Source organism: Perissodus microlepis, chromosome 13 (genome assembly GCF_051167445.1).
Source record: "Perissodus microlepis isolate ML-2025 ecotype Zambia chromosome 13, ASM5116744v1, whole genome shotgun sequence".
Taxonomy (NCBI): domain Eukaryota; kingdom Metazoa; phylum Chordata; class Actinopteri; order Cichliformes; family Cichlidae; genus Perissodus; species Perissodus microlepis.
In genome coordinates this window covers 9,555,432-9,568,455 of record NC_140473.1, presented here as the reverse complement: position 1 = coordinate 9,568,455, position 13,024 = coordinate 9,555,432, and the positions used below count along the sequence as shown (strand labels likewise).

Sequence of the window (13,024 nt, the reverse complement as noted above, 5' to 3'; positions counted from 1 at the left end):
AATTACAGTTTTTAATCCTTGAATTTTCAAAGTGACTGTTTAAAACAAAACAAAACAAAACTAATTTGGGATGTTTGATTAAGACACCAAATTACATCTTTGAACAGAACATTTTCTTTTACTGGCTGAATTTTATGCTTGATTAATTTCTGAGAAATCCAGTGTGCCGACTCAAATTTGGGTATAAAAATGTGAATTTGCTTTATTATTTACCTAATAAACAATGTAAATTTGAAGCTTTAAACAAGTGTTTGGCAGGTTGCTAAAATATTTGTCTTTTTTATGACAGTTGGTCTAACAAATTCTTGAAAAAACTGCATGCACCATTTTCTTCCACTGTTATTAGAGATCAAGAAATGCTAATAGCTCAAAATCATCACCATGATCAATGTGACAGCTCTGCAAATACACCATCAGTTTACAGCCACCATGTTTAAGAGAGTTTAGTGACAGCTCAGAAAGTTCTTTGTCGTCAATATCTGATCCAATTCACCTGCTTTGTCCTGCTACCACGAGACCTTAATTTGAAATTCAGTACTTCAAAATGATTTCCATGAAAGCTTCCCACTGCAGATGTCAAATTTTGGGTTAACCCCCAGGCCAAAAACTGTGACGTTCTTCACTCAAACCCAGTTATCAATACAGTGGATGCTTTGTTCAGCTTTGTCATGCATTGGATAATATTCAAATTCAGCTCCCCTCATCTATGAATAAAAACCTCAGTGTCATTGAAAGGATTCCTGTGTGGCATGCACTGTTAACAGACTGTCAGCACTGTTCATCTCCTGCATCTGTAGTTCTGGTTCTACTACAAACAACATGAGATTAGATAATTAATGCAAATTTAATGCAAAAAAAATGTGTAATGAATTTAAATCTGTCAATTAAGACTTAAGTGAGTTTTCATGGCTGCTTGTAAACAACAACAATCGGGACAGTGGACTCCGGGCTTATATGTTTGACACAGATTTACACAGAAAACAACAGAAGTCAGTACATCCAGAGTAGTATTACACACTTCATTACTCTATTGTCCAGTTTTCTGGATTTTTAATGGCACATTAAATCCTCTTCGGTGAGGAGGGTCTAAGCATTGCACAGATTTTTGAACAGATGCCCCGCTATCTTTAAGGCACTGTTTTTTTGTGAGGGTTGTTTTGCGTGATCGTCCTCGTTTGTATTCTCCATAGGCATTCTACTGGATCAGGTAAGATAGTAAGGTCTTCCATTTTTATCTTGTTTAGAAGCTCTGTGATTTTATCATTGTTATCACTATGTTCCCTTCTCAGAAGACTAGGAGTCACCTTGTCATCCAGCACCACAGGCATTCGTGGTGTCGTCTCAACAGCACTTAGTGATGTGGCCACTTCACTAACAGGAGTATGCTAGCCTGTCTAAAACATGCTGGACTCCTTCTGACTGAACAAATAATTTTTGGTAATAGTACCGAAGCGCTTCCTGAAATTCAACCTGATTCAATTTAATGTGGACAAAAAAAAAAAAAAAAAAAAAAAAGAGCACCACATTTTAATCAGAGTGCAGCATGAAGTCAATTCATCTTCTGGGATATTGATCTGATGAGTTCAGTAGTAGACAAGGTTGTTAATCAGTTTCTACTTTGGTGTTAATCAAATTAACAACAGGTGCACTAGAGGGGCAACAGTGAGACAAGCCCCAAAACAGGAATAGTTTTACACGTGGAGGACGCTGACATTTTTCACTGTTTTTTCACTAGGTTTGCATTTGGCTAGGGTCAGAGTCACTACTGGTAGCGAGGGGATACATGGACCCTACAGAGTTGCACAGGTAGATCAACTCCTCTAGGAAGGCGGGGACATGCGCCATTGCTAGGAGGTTTCCTGTCTCTCCCAGCACAGTCTCAAGAACATGGAGGAGATTCCAGGAAACAGACAGTTAGTCAAGGAGAGCTGGAAATTGCTGTAAAAGGTCCTTAACTAATCAGCAGGACCGATATCTGCTCCTTTGTTCAAAGAAGAACAAGATGAGCACTGCCAGAGCTACAAATGACTCACTGAGGGTGGTCTGAGGGCCTGATGTCCTCTAGAGGGCCCTGTGCTCACTGCCTGTCACCGTGGAGCAGATTAGCATTTGCTGTAGAAAACCAGAATTGGCAGGTCCACCACTGGAGCCCTGTGCTTTTCACAGATGAGAACAGGTTCACCCTTAGCACATGTGACAGATGTGAAAGGGTCTGAAGAAGCCGTGGAGAACATTATGCTGCCTGTAACATTAATCTGCACGACCAGTTTGGTGGTTACCCAGTCCATATCAGCATAGATATCCAGCATGATTTCTTTTTGAGATCTGATGTGTTTTTAAAGAGCTCCTTTAAGTTTTTTGAGCAGAGAAATCAGGGAACTCCAATGCACTCTCGTTTAGTAAATTAGTTTTAATAGAAGTTGAAATGCTTTCATTGACCTAAAGGAGCACCTATATATCTTAGGTTAACCATGCAGCTAGAATACATTCATTTCTTGACCATTATCAATACAGACTGACACTGTAATCTTGTCTGTCTGATCACTGTCTAAGTCACAGAAATCCAGACCATCACCGATACTCCTGTGACATCTCTTTTTCATATTTAGACCGTGAACATTGTCACTGTGATTGGAGGATTAGCGGTACTATGGTCACTAATCTTCCTGTATCATTTCAGAACTTTGTAAAGGCTTACAGTCAAATTTTTCAATTCCTCTCTCAGTTCTAGTTTTGCAACAACAAAAAAAAAAAGAAACAACACTTCTACTCACGTTTGCTCAAACAATTTCAAGTAAAAGGAGTTTATTTCAAAATGCAGTCCAAGTGTTTTCCTTTAATTTCTTTTTTTAAACTATATGTATACTGGATGTTGCCTCTTCAAGTAATCCTGACAAACATGCTTTTTTTTTTAAAGGTTTGGCACAACTCTTTGTTCACATGTAAGCATATAGGCAGTATAGGTATTACTTTAATCTGTGATCATGTTCCTCTAACAATATTACTTATAAAAGTGTAAGCATCTGATGGTTTAAAACAAACCACAGTAACATCACACAATTGCAAATCTACAACCTAGTCCAATGTAAGAAGCAGTACAGCATGAGGTCTTGTTTCTACAACATCTGTTAGCCAACTGCTTCATTTTCACATAAAAAAGCTCTGTTAATTAAGCAAATTAGTGTTCAGTAATTGATCTCACAGAGCAAAACATCAAAACGCCTCAAGCTCGTCTTTACACCATGACATTATTTTTGGTATTTTAACAATGATTTTTCAGCTGAAGGAACATGTGGATTGCAAATGCTAATGCATCCACTTAATTCTAGGTAGACTGCGTGTGTGCGTGTGTGTGAGAGACCGACTTACCCACACTCAACAGAATACAAACAAGAGGTACTCGAGGTTCCTAAAGTCCCACAATTTTCCTCATCAGTATGTAAATCTATGCAGTAAGGTACTCCAAACGCTAATGCACCATGATTACATAATTCCTCAAACCTCTACTATAGAGGCAGGACATAAAAGGATATAAATAAATGTGTCATTTCTGCCGTTCTTTTGCCAAAACAGAGAAAAAGAGGACTAAAATAACTGCACTTCCTGCATGTTTGCAGGCACTGTATCCAATCTATGACACACTGGTTCCATTGTATTATTGTAGGGCCTTTATGTTAAAATATAAAGCGCCTTGTGGTGACCGCTGTTGTGATTGGGCGCTATATTAATAAAACTGAACTGAATTGAATATATACATTAAGTTGCATGTGGCCTTGTTTATTCTCTTAAATTTGATTGTTTGATTTTGACAACATAGTTTGAGACACAGCTATAGTGATTGTGTTATTAGCCTACAATAATGCTAATAAATATGTCTTTATGATTCCACTGTTGCACCAGATTTTCGAAAGCTCATTTCATGCATAGGCTTTATCCCGGCAAAGTGACACAAATGTCTTATAATGAGGTGTTAAGACACTGACAGAGTGATGAGACCTTACCAGAATTTCAGTGCATCTTTGCTGCTGTGCTTGCAGTGGTGCTGCACGTAGTGGAAGAGACAAAGGAAATTCTCCAGACTCTGAAGGCTGACCTGATAACACACAGAGACACACAAATGAGACACAAGAGTAGCAACATAAATCAAACCCAGGTTATTATGTACATGTGCTAAAACAAAGAGGACCTGAAAGCATTTTCTTTTAAAGTGACAGCTACTGTAACATTTTTAGGTTTTACAATCATTCAAAATGGTAGCAGAGTCCATTCAATAGTGATGTAAAAGCCTCCAATGTCATTATGTGAGCGTATTGCTCCAATATAGATTTTTCAGGTCAGATAAAGTGCTGGGAGCCAGTATATTTTCTCTCTCCTCTCTAACCTCCTACTATAAAAGCATTAGAATGAAAAAGCACCGATTTAAAACACATTCAAAGAGAAAAATAAGTTACCAAAATTACAAGTCCTGTAGTTATAATATTTTTGATGCCATTTTGATGAAAATCACCACATTTTCTTTTTAGCATCTTTCTAATATTCGAATATAATCTTTGCCCCAACTCCATAAACTTATTAGAATTAACACTTTGAACAAAAAGTCTGCCCTACTGGAGAGCACTATGAAAGTTCACGATTAACAATATTAGCAATAAAAGTAGTAACCTTAATAGTACTGAGGCATCTATCAGTGTGGGGAAACAAAGACCATATAATGATGAATCTGTTTTGTCACAGTGCAGCGGTCAGAGCCTGACCGCCAAGCACAAATCTGTCATTAGAGCTGGAAGGCAACAGGAACTTTCTTACCGGTAAGACATGCCATCTGACCACTTTTAACTGCATTACTTTTCTAGGGTAGTGTGTTAATACCTTGCCAACAGATGGGTGAACCACTAAGCCAGCATACTGCTGTCTCCTATGCTACACAGGAGCTAGCTTTACGCCTCCGCTAATCTGATACCGCTGACTGGATTCATTCGGGCAACACTGATCCCTGACTGATGCGGCTGCCCCGAGTGTCTGCGTCACAAAGCCAAAGAACAGACACCACATATTACATTACACAACAAGGTCTACAAGCTTAGGGTGATCCCTACGCTGCTTTTTGGAAGGTATGGTTATTAAATGACAATCCCCACAGCTGGTCCATTAAAAATAATATAAAGATGCATTTAAATCCTTGAAATAAAAGATAATTCACATGCATGGAATATATTGATTCAAGTAAATTTTTTAAAGTACATGTCAATATATCCTGTGGAGGTTTGGACCACAACTCCTGCAGCAGCAATGTTTTCAAAAGTGGGTCCATATTTGTTTGTATAGTGCATGCACATGGCACAAGCATGAACGTAAACATTACTGGCAAAAGCTTCCTGTTATTTCATTGAAACACTGAAGAAATTAAATTAAAATTAAATTTTAAGATTTTATGTAGAAGGAAACAGAATCAACATAGACCTGAAGGAAAAACCGCGCATTTTGGAAAGAAAAAGCAGAAAATAAGCACACTTGTTTTTGATTTGTCTTCATTTTTGTCACGAGCCCAGTATTAGCCCTTGAATCCCCCCAACCCCATCAAAACAACGATAGTTTGAAAAGATCTTTATCTTTGGATAAAAGATTATGTCAAGCACCTTGAACAGATTCATTGCAAAACAGTCTTTTATCATTACACAACTTACAGTACGACATGACAAAACAATAAAGCCAAGTGATGTAAAGCATCACTTGGCGACAGAGTGAAAGTGTGATTTTCTCACACGCTATGATAGAAACACAACGGGGGAAAAGTTTCACATCGGTTATTCAGGTGCTGAAGTTCTATTACACCTCAGCTTTTGACGCCAAGCATCACGTTTAGCACAAGGACTGAGGCTATTTTCTGGCATCACTGCTCTGCTACCCTACATTTAGGTGAGAAGTCAACTTCCTTCCTGTGTCATAACTGTCAAAAGGAGGTTATTTACTCTGTTAGCTTATGTATGGTATGAAACAGATTTTACATGTGTGTCATATGGTCAAAAGCATGTAGACATTTAAGGCAGGTGTCTTACACTGTGAGGTACCAGATGATGAAGGTGCAAAGTTGACCACACTCACCAGGGTCAGGGAGGGTCAGGGAGGGTGATACTTCAACACCTGAGGCAACAACCCACCTAAGCACTGATGTGATGGGTGGATGGGGGAGGGGTCACTGCACATCAGGGGGCTGGACAACATCATACAGAGCAGACGGGAAAGGGAAGAAAAAGAAATGCATGGATCATGAGAGAGACAGGAAAGGACAAGGGGGGGAAAAACATGAGAGTGGACAAGAGCGTAAAGGTGAAAGAAATAAATGCAGCAACAGATGAGAGCAAAGATAAACAGAGGAGGTGACTGGCAGGAGATCAAAGCTTCAAGCTCGCAAAAACTGTTATTAGTTTGATAAATAAGCCCCGAAGCAATGCTGGAGCTGTGCACACCGTCTATTAAATTAATCTTCCGAAATGAGGATCTAAAATGACTGTTTGTCCTCGTGTTATCTTGTTTACCTGTGTTCTGGTTGTATTCCTCATATGGGAAAGGGAAACTGAATGGTTCGAGATAACATGCAATTTCCCAGCAAAGGTTTGTTTTTTCCTCCGAGGCTCTAATCCAATATTACAATGCACTCAGCACCAAGCAGCCAGCGTGATTTGATAATGGAGAGACTGCCAATAGCGATTAATGCAGCTTAGAAGGGAAATTAGCAGTTCACAAAGCTCACTGAACACATCTCTGTAAACAAAAGGAAAGTTCTGACCTTTCCTCTGCACCGACTTCTTTATTCGCTCATTTGTCATGTAGACGTGGGCAGGCTATCCGGGTCGGTTGACACTTGCCGCTACAGATTTCCATTACTATCGCTTATTTAAGGTGTTACTTTCTGTTTTATAGCTTGTGACAGTAGAATACATTAACATAATTTAACCACAGATAACTTTGGTTATGTCAACCTTTCATCTTCTCTCGTGGACTGCCACTGCACACGTTTAAGATTAATTTGTAACACACATTTAAGTAAAAATAACAGATTCAAATCAGACTTCCCTTCTCTACTACATGGGAGGTATACATGATTCCAGCTGAGACTCTGACTTTCCATAATTGCTTTGATACAGTTGCTGTGACTTGTGTCTTTATCCAATTGGTGATCATGGGAGACCTAGTCATGGGAGTGTGATGGGTGAGTCACCCATGCTTGTACAGACTTTTTCTCTCAAGCTCTGCTTGGATAATTGGGCAGTCTACAACTTGGCAGAGGCGCGGAAAGCGATGTGATCCTGTCCTCATGAGAGAGGACGTGTAGCGTTAGTTATGCAATCTTGTTTTGTTTTTTTTAGTTTGAGATCTCAGCTGATTTAATTTGACATTTGGGTGATGAGCATCATGAGAAGCCCCTAACGTTACACATTTCCGCTATGAGTCAGAGAGCAGAATCCTTTCACACAAGATCATAAATAACATAATAAAATGCTCCCCAAACCCCGTCCAATGAGACACAGGCAAAATATCAGGAAGCCACAATTTAAAAAAAAAAAAGGTAGCATGTTGGTGTTTTTGCTACTCTCAGATCTTCACTGTCACAAACAGTGACCTTTGTTTGAGCATAGCCACTGTGCAGGAAATGAAAATGTGTTACTGTCTGCTTCATTGTTTTCATTACAGGGAGATAGCACGCAAGCTGGTGTTAAGTCAAAATTACAAACCAAGCAACCTGCTCTGGCCTCTCTTCCCCTGTGGCCTGAGACACTGTGTTTTTTGAGGAGGAATCTGACTTAATAACAAGCCACCGGGTGGAAAAAGCTGAGGCATAGCAATGGCTGGGATCTGACTCAACCCCAAACCAGAGAGATGAATAATTCATCCATTCAGCCAGTGGTTTGGAACAGCCCCGGAGACCAGAGCGAGCAGAAGTCAGGCTGAAGCTAAAGGGCAGAACAATGAAAGCAGATGTGAAACAAGTGTATGGTCAGTCAGCAAGCCCAACAAAGCAACTTCACTAAAATTGCGACGATAAACAATGCCAACAGCAGCCTGTCAAAGTGTGATGATCACAAGACAGCATGATCAGATCCGGCATGATCTGTAGCACTTGAATTAAAATTCAGTGGTGAATCACTTAACAGTGAAGTATCAGCAAATCACTGAGGATCAAATGATTTATCTACTGTGTTGACAGATGTTACAAATGAGTAATCCTAAAACTTCTATTGTTTATTCAGCACTGAAGGACAGAAATGGTGCACTGGAAAAAGCATTTTGTTAGATAAACTTGTTCAACTGCTCATTAAAGTAAATCCTCCAATCACGTCATCAGCTCAGTGAATCCAGGCATGCAGACGTGGTGAAGATGAGCTGCTGGAGATTAAACTGGGCATCAGAATGTGGAAGAAGGGAGATTTCAGTTACTTTGATCATGACATGGGTGTCTGTGCTAGACATGCCCATTTAAATATTTCAGAAACTGCTGATCTACCGAGATTTTACCACACAACCACAAAAAGAGAAAATATCCAGTGAGCAGCAATTCTCTTAGCAAAAAAATGCCTCGTTGATTCCCGAAGTCAGAGGAAAACTCCCAGACTGCTTTGAGCTGACAGAAAGGCAACAGCTACTCAAATAACCATTCCTTACAACTGGAGTATGCAGAAGAGCATCTCTTAATGGACAGCACATCAAATCTAGCTGCAGACGGGCTAAAACAGCAGAAGACCACACTGCCATTCCTGTCAGCTAAGAATGGGAAACTGAGGTTATAAAATCCCACAGACTCATCAAAATTTGAAAAACAGTGTCCCAGCTGATGAGTGTCGATTTCTGCTTTTGCATGGTAGTGTTAAAATTTGACATAAACATCAGAGCACAAATCCATGCTGTCTTGTATCGACAGCTACATGTGGTCAGTCCATCAGTGTCAACTAGCCATCTTTTATACACCGCAGTGTTGCTGCTGATCTTTTTCACCACAGTTTACCCATCTTCTGATGGCTGTTTCCAGAAAGATAACGTGCCATGTCACAAAGCTCAAATCACCTCAAACTGGTTTCTTCACAATAGGTTCTCTGAAGTCAAATGGCCTCCATAGTGGAACGGGAGATTTGCATCATGCATGTGCAAACCTACAGCAGCTACGTGATGCCACCACGTTGATTTGGACTTAAATCTCAGCAAGTTACACGAAAAATAAAGGTAGTTCTGAAGGTAAAAAGCTGTCCAATTCAGTATTAACAAGGCATAACAAATAAAGGGCCTATGAAAAAGTAAAATCAAGTTTTTAGGCATTTCTCTAAATGTAATATTACTGTCACCGGTCTGTTTTGATGGGCTTGCAAAAAAGCTCTGGAGTGTCCTACTTCCATCAGTGACGCTGAAGATGCGTCTACATCTTGACTGAAGTCCACCTCTGCCTAATAAATTAATTCACTGGACCTCAGTGATCTGATTTATTTGTGGGATAAGTCTAAAACAAGAAAAAAGAAAAGATCTTGAAGTGGTCTCTAAATGCATTACATCTTATTGGTCCACGTGATTCTGACACATTAGGTATGATAGAACAACCTCCGAGAAGCTCCCCCACCACCCGAGGTTAGGAATTACTAACACTGAAAGCATAAAGATCGAGAACTCTCCAGCATAAACTTAGTGGTTGTCATTTTCCAGTTACTCACATAAATTTCAAAATCACTAATCTAAATTATGGTAAGAAAGAACTGAACATTCGTTTCTGACTACTATGAAGATGATACTATGATGATACACCGATAAGAACTTACATTGCACAAATAGATACACAAAGTTAAAAAATTACAAACAAATATTCTTTAGTGAATAACATAGGGTTAAACTAAATATAGCATTGCAGATATATGCCTTTTAATAAGTTATGGCCTAGTTAAATGGCCTAGTATAGACCATTTAGTGTACTTCACCCTAAAATGAAAAGAAAACACTATAATTAATTATTTTTCCATTTTTACTGCTACAATTACATTTCCTGCACTGTACTGCTATGAGTTCAATCGTTTGCAAGACAAACAGCACAGCATAAGGTCTCAGTTAATACAATCACAGAAATAACATTGACATCACAGCCTTTAACCAAAATATTCTAAAAATACGAGGATGGCACAGTTTTTTCCCCTCACTGTTCAGTCCTGACAAGCCAAATAACAAACACTGGGGATGAAAGTGAAGCAGCACTGCCATCTTTACTCTCCTTTTAGTATTCACCACATTTTTGCCTCATGCTTTGCTCGACAAGTTTAATCTTCTTTAGACAAGGATTCAGTGCTTTACCACAGCATGAATGAGATGCACAGAACAGAACTCGGAGAAGTAATAACAAGTGATGTGGGTGGAATGTGTGGCTGTCCTAATTTAAAAAAAATAATTAATAAAAACAATTAAAACAAAACAAACATACCATTTTATCAGCTTTAAACAAAGGTATCTGCTGTCACATATTAATTGACACTGCACAGACAGTGTAATTAACACTACAGCCCATAATTTGTGAACTGCCAAAACCATAACTCACAAGATGTGTTCATCCACCGTGCAGGAAAAGACTGGTTATCCACATTTATGCAAAAAAGCTAAAGCCAAGTGGACCTTACATGAATTCAAGACCAACTGGTTCAGTTAATGGAATTTTAAGTAGTTCAGGAGTCATACAGAGCAAGCAAAGAGATCACTTAGCTGAACCCCCTTTGTGCCAAAAAGCAAGAAAAAGAGAAGTGCTACAAACACCTCACTTTGGTGTTTTGAAACATCCTGTTAGCTCATAATGAAACTTAACTATCAACAGGCAACCTGTTTTCTTGCCTGGCTCCTCGCCAGGCAGCCATTCTGCTAAATGGACTCTGCTCATCAACATTCAGAGAGACTGGACTGAATGAAAAGTATCCTTTCGGATCCTTTGAAATATCCTCTTTGTAGCAGATCACACTAATTCAGTAGCTTTGGCTCCATTAGAATGAATGCATAGAAAAGCTTAATGTCAGTAATCCTGTTATACTGAAGCTATGATACATGCGCACGCCCTTGGTAAATACCACCAATTCAGCACAAGAAGTGGCTGTGGTTATGCCATATTGCAAACTAGGAGAAACTAAGTGACAAGGGGCAAAAAGAGGCAGCAATATCAATCCAAACATTCTACTCTAACCAGTTTTGATTTTTTTTTAGTAACTGCCTATCTCAACTGTCATAGGGTTTGAGATGGGGTACACCCTGGACAGGTCACAGTCCCACTGTGAGGCTAAATCCCCCCCGAAATAATTCCCTCAGTCTACAAAGAAGCAAGACATTTGTTGAGTGCATAACTCTGAGACACTAAAAACTAACACCCACGTTAAGAACGCTCAAGTTACCAGTGATAAGTATGCAAATTTCAGTGGCCACATCTAAGGTCTGACAAAGTCGTCCTTGTGGCATTTAAAATAAATAAATAAATAATATAAATCATAGAGAAATTGTATGTCTTTTGTCTTTGCAGCTTCATAAAAATCTGTGATTACGTGGAGCATAAACAAACTCGCACTGTCTGCTTTCTCAGAAGAGAGTGACGATCGAGCCACAAGAGGAAACAGAAAGAGGAATATATCGGTCAGGGTTAGCCCACCCAGCACTTATGTTAATGACCACGGTGATTGCGCTGTGAACAAATGATGGAAATACAGGGTGTGAAATTAGTCCTGAAACACCTTAAGAAGAAAAGCAGAGAGAGGCATGAATAAAAGATGATAAAAGTGAGGAGCTGCTGCAACACCGGTATATTTCACACCTTTTTTTGTGCTCTCTTATTGATTGCAGCAGGAGAAGCTGTGTTTTCCCTCCCCTCTTCTCTAGAAGGTGTGATCACAGAAATGGATGCAGAGCAACACAACAGAGCCTTGCTTCTGTCAACGGTTGGACATTTCCCATGATCGCTTTGTTGTGTTTACCTGTAGACTGACTGCCATGAACAGAAGATGTCACTTTGGGTGAAAAGGATGGAAAGTAGACGCTCTTGCACTGACGGGGTTGGCGGAATGAGCTGCATCTGTGTGCTGCAGGCTCAATCAGGAGGGCAAGCTACAGGATCATAACACAGGACAGGACAGCTGTGCTCACCTAACCATCTCTCTACACACAGACTTGCATGGCACTTTGATCACTGGGAAGCTGACAGGTGGAGGAGCGCACACAGTTGTCCCATGAGATTCGTCACAAGTGACAAAAGTTACCAGTAATAGAAAGGCTGAGTCTGCCTGGCACACTCCAAGTGTTGCAACAACTGAGAAAAAGCCAGCACCATTCCTCCTGCTGATATCATAATGCAGACTAATGTGATTAACAAAGCAATGAAGCATTCTACACCAGCAAAGACATGATGACTATGGAGGAAGGAAGTCATTATTTCCAAGAGAGAATAAACCCTCAAGGCTTTCTAAACACTAATTAGCTTTAAAAATGATAGTAGGTCTGTCTTTAAAAGGACAAATCACACATGATTAATCAAAAGTAATGGGGTACATTATGAGTGAGTGTGCCTCTGTGTGCGCGCGAGTGTGTACTCTTAGATCCGCAGTCTGAACCTAATCCAAGTCTCGTGATCTGGATGCCGTTCATTCCCTGACAGAAAGAGGGGGATGAAAGAGCTGCAGAGATCTGACAGTTTTCAGAACCGCTACCACATATGCACAGGATACAATGAGATAGAAAGCAAAGCACCTTTATGCAGCGCCAACAGTGAATAATCTGTGGTTTACACCTGCCTCCACCTCTGTGCAGTGACTTAATGCTGGGCCTACGCAGGCCTCTGGTGTGCACCAGCCACATTTCTGGCCACTCAAGTGATATCTGGGGACCGCCAAGGTAAACCAGAGGGTTTAAGGTATATGCAAAAACACATCGGAAGTCATTTTCTTTGATAGTCAGTGACTCTTCCCCTTACCCACTTTTCATATGCACATGTATAATTCTGCACAAAATTCATACTGGAGCATTTTGCCTA

At 39.8% G+C, this 13,024-nt stretch overlaps 1 protein-coding gene across 2 annotated transcripts in view; it reads right to left on the bottom strand.

Moving 5' to 3' along the window:
• Window positions 1–13,024, bottom strand: part of lyst (lysosomal trafficking regulator) — a 62,196-nt gene that overhangs the window by 47,350 nt on the left and 1,822 nt on the right. For both annotated transcript variants that reach the window (XM_084947775.1, XM_084947774.1), the window contains exon 3: window positions 4,002–4,093. In XM_084947775.1, the coding sequence (XP_084803901.1) occupies window positions 4,002–4,093 (92 nt within the window). The remainder of the gene's footprint in view (window positions 1–4,001; window positions 4,094–13,024) is intronic.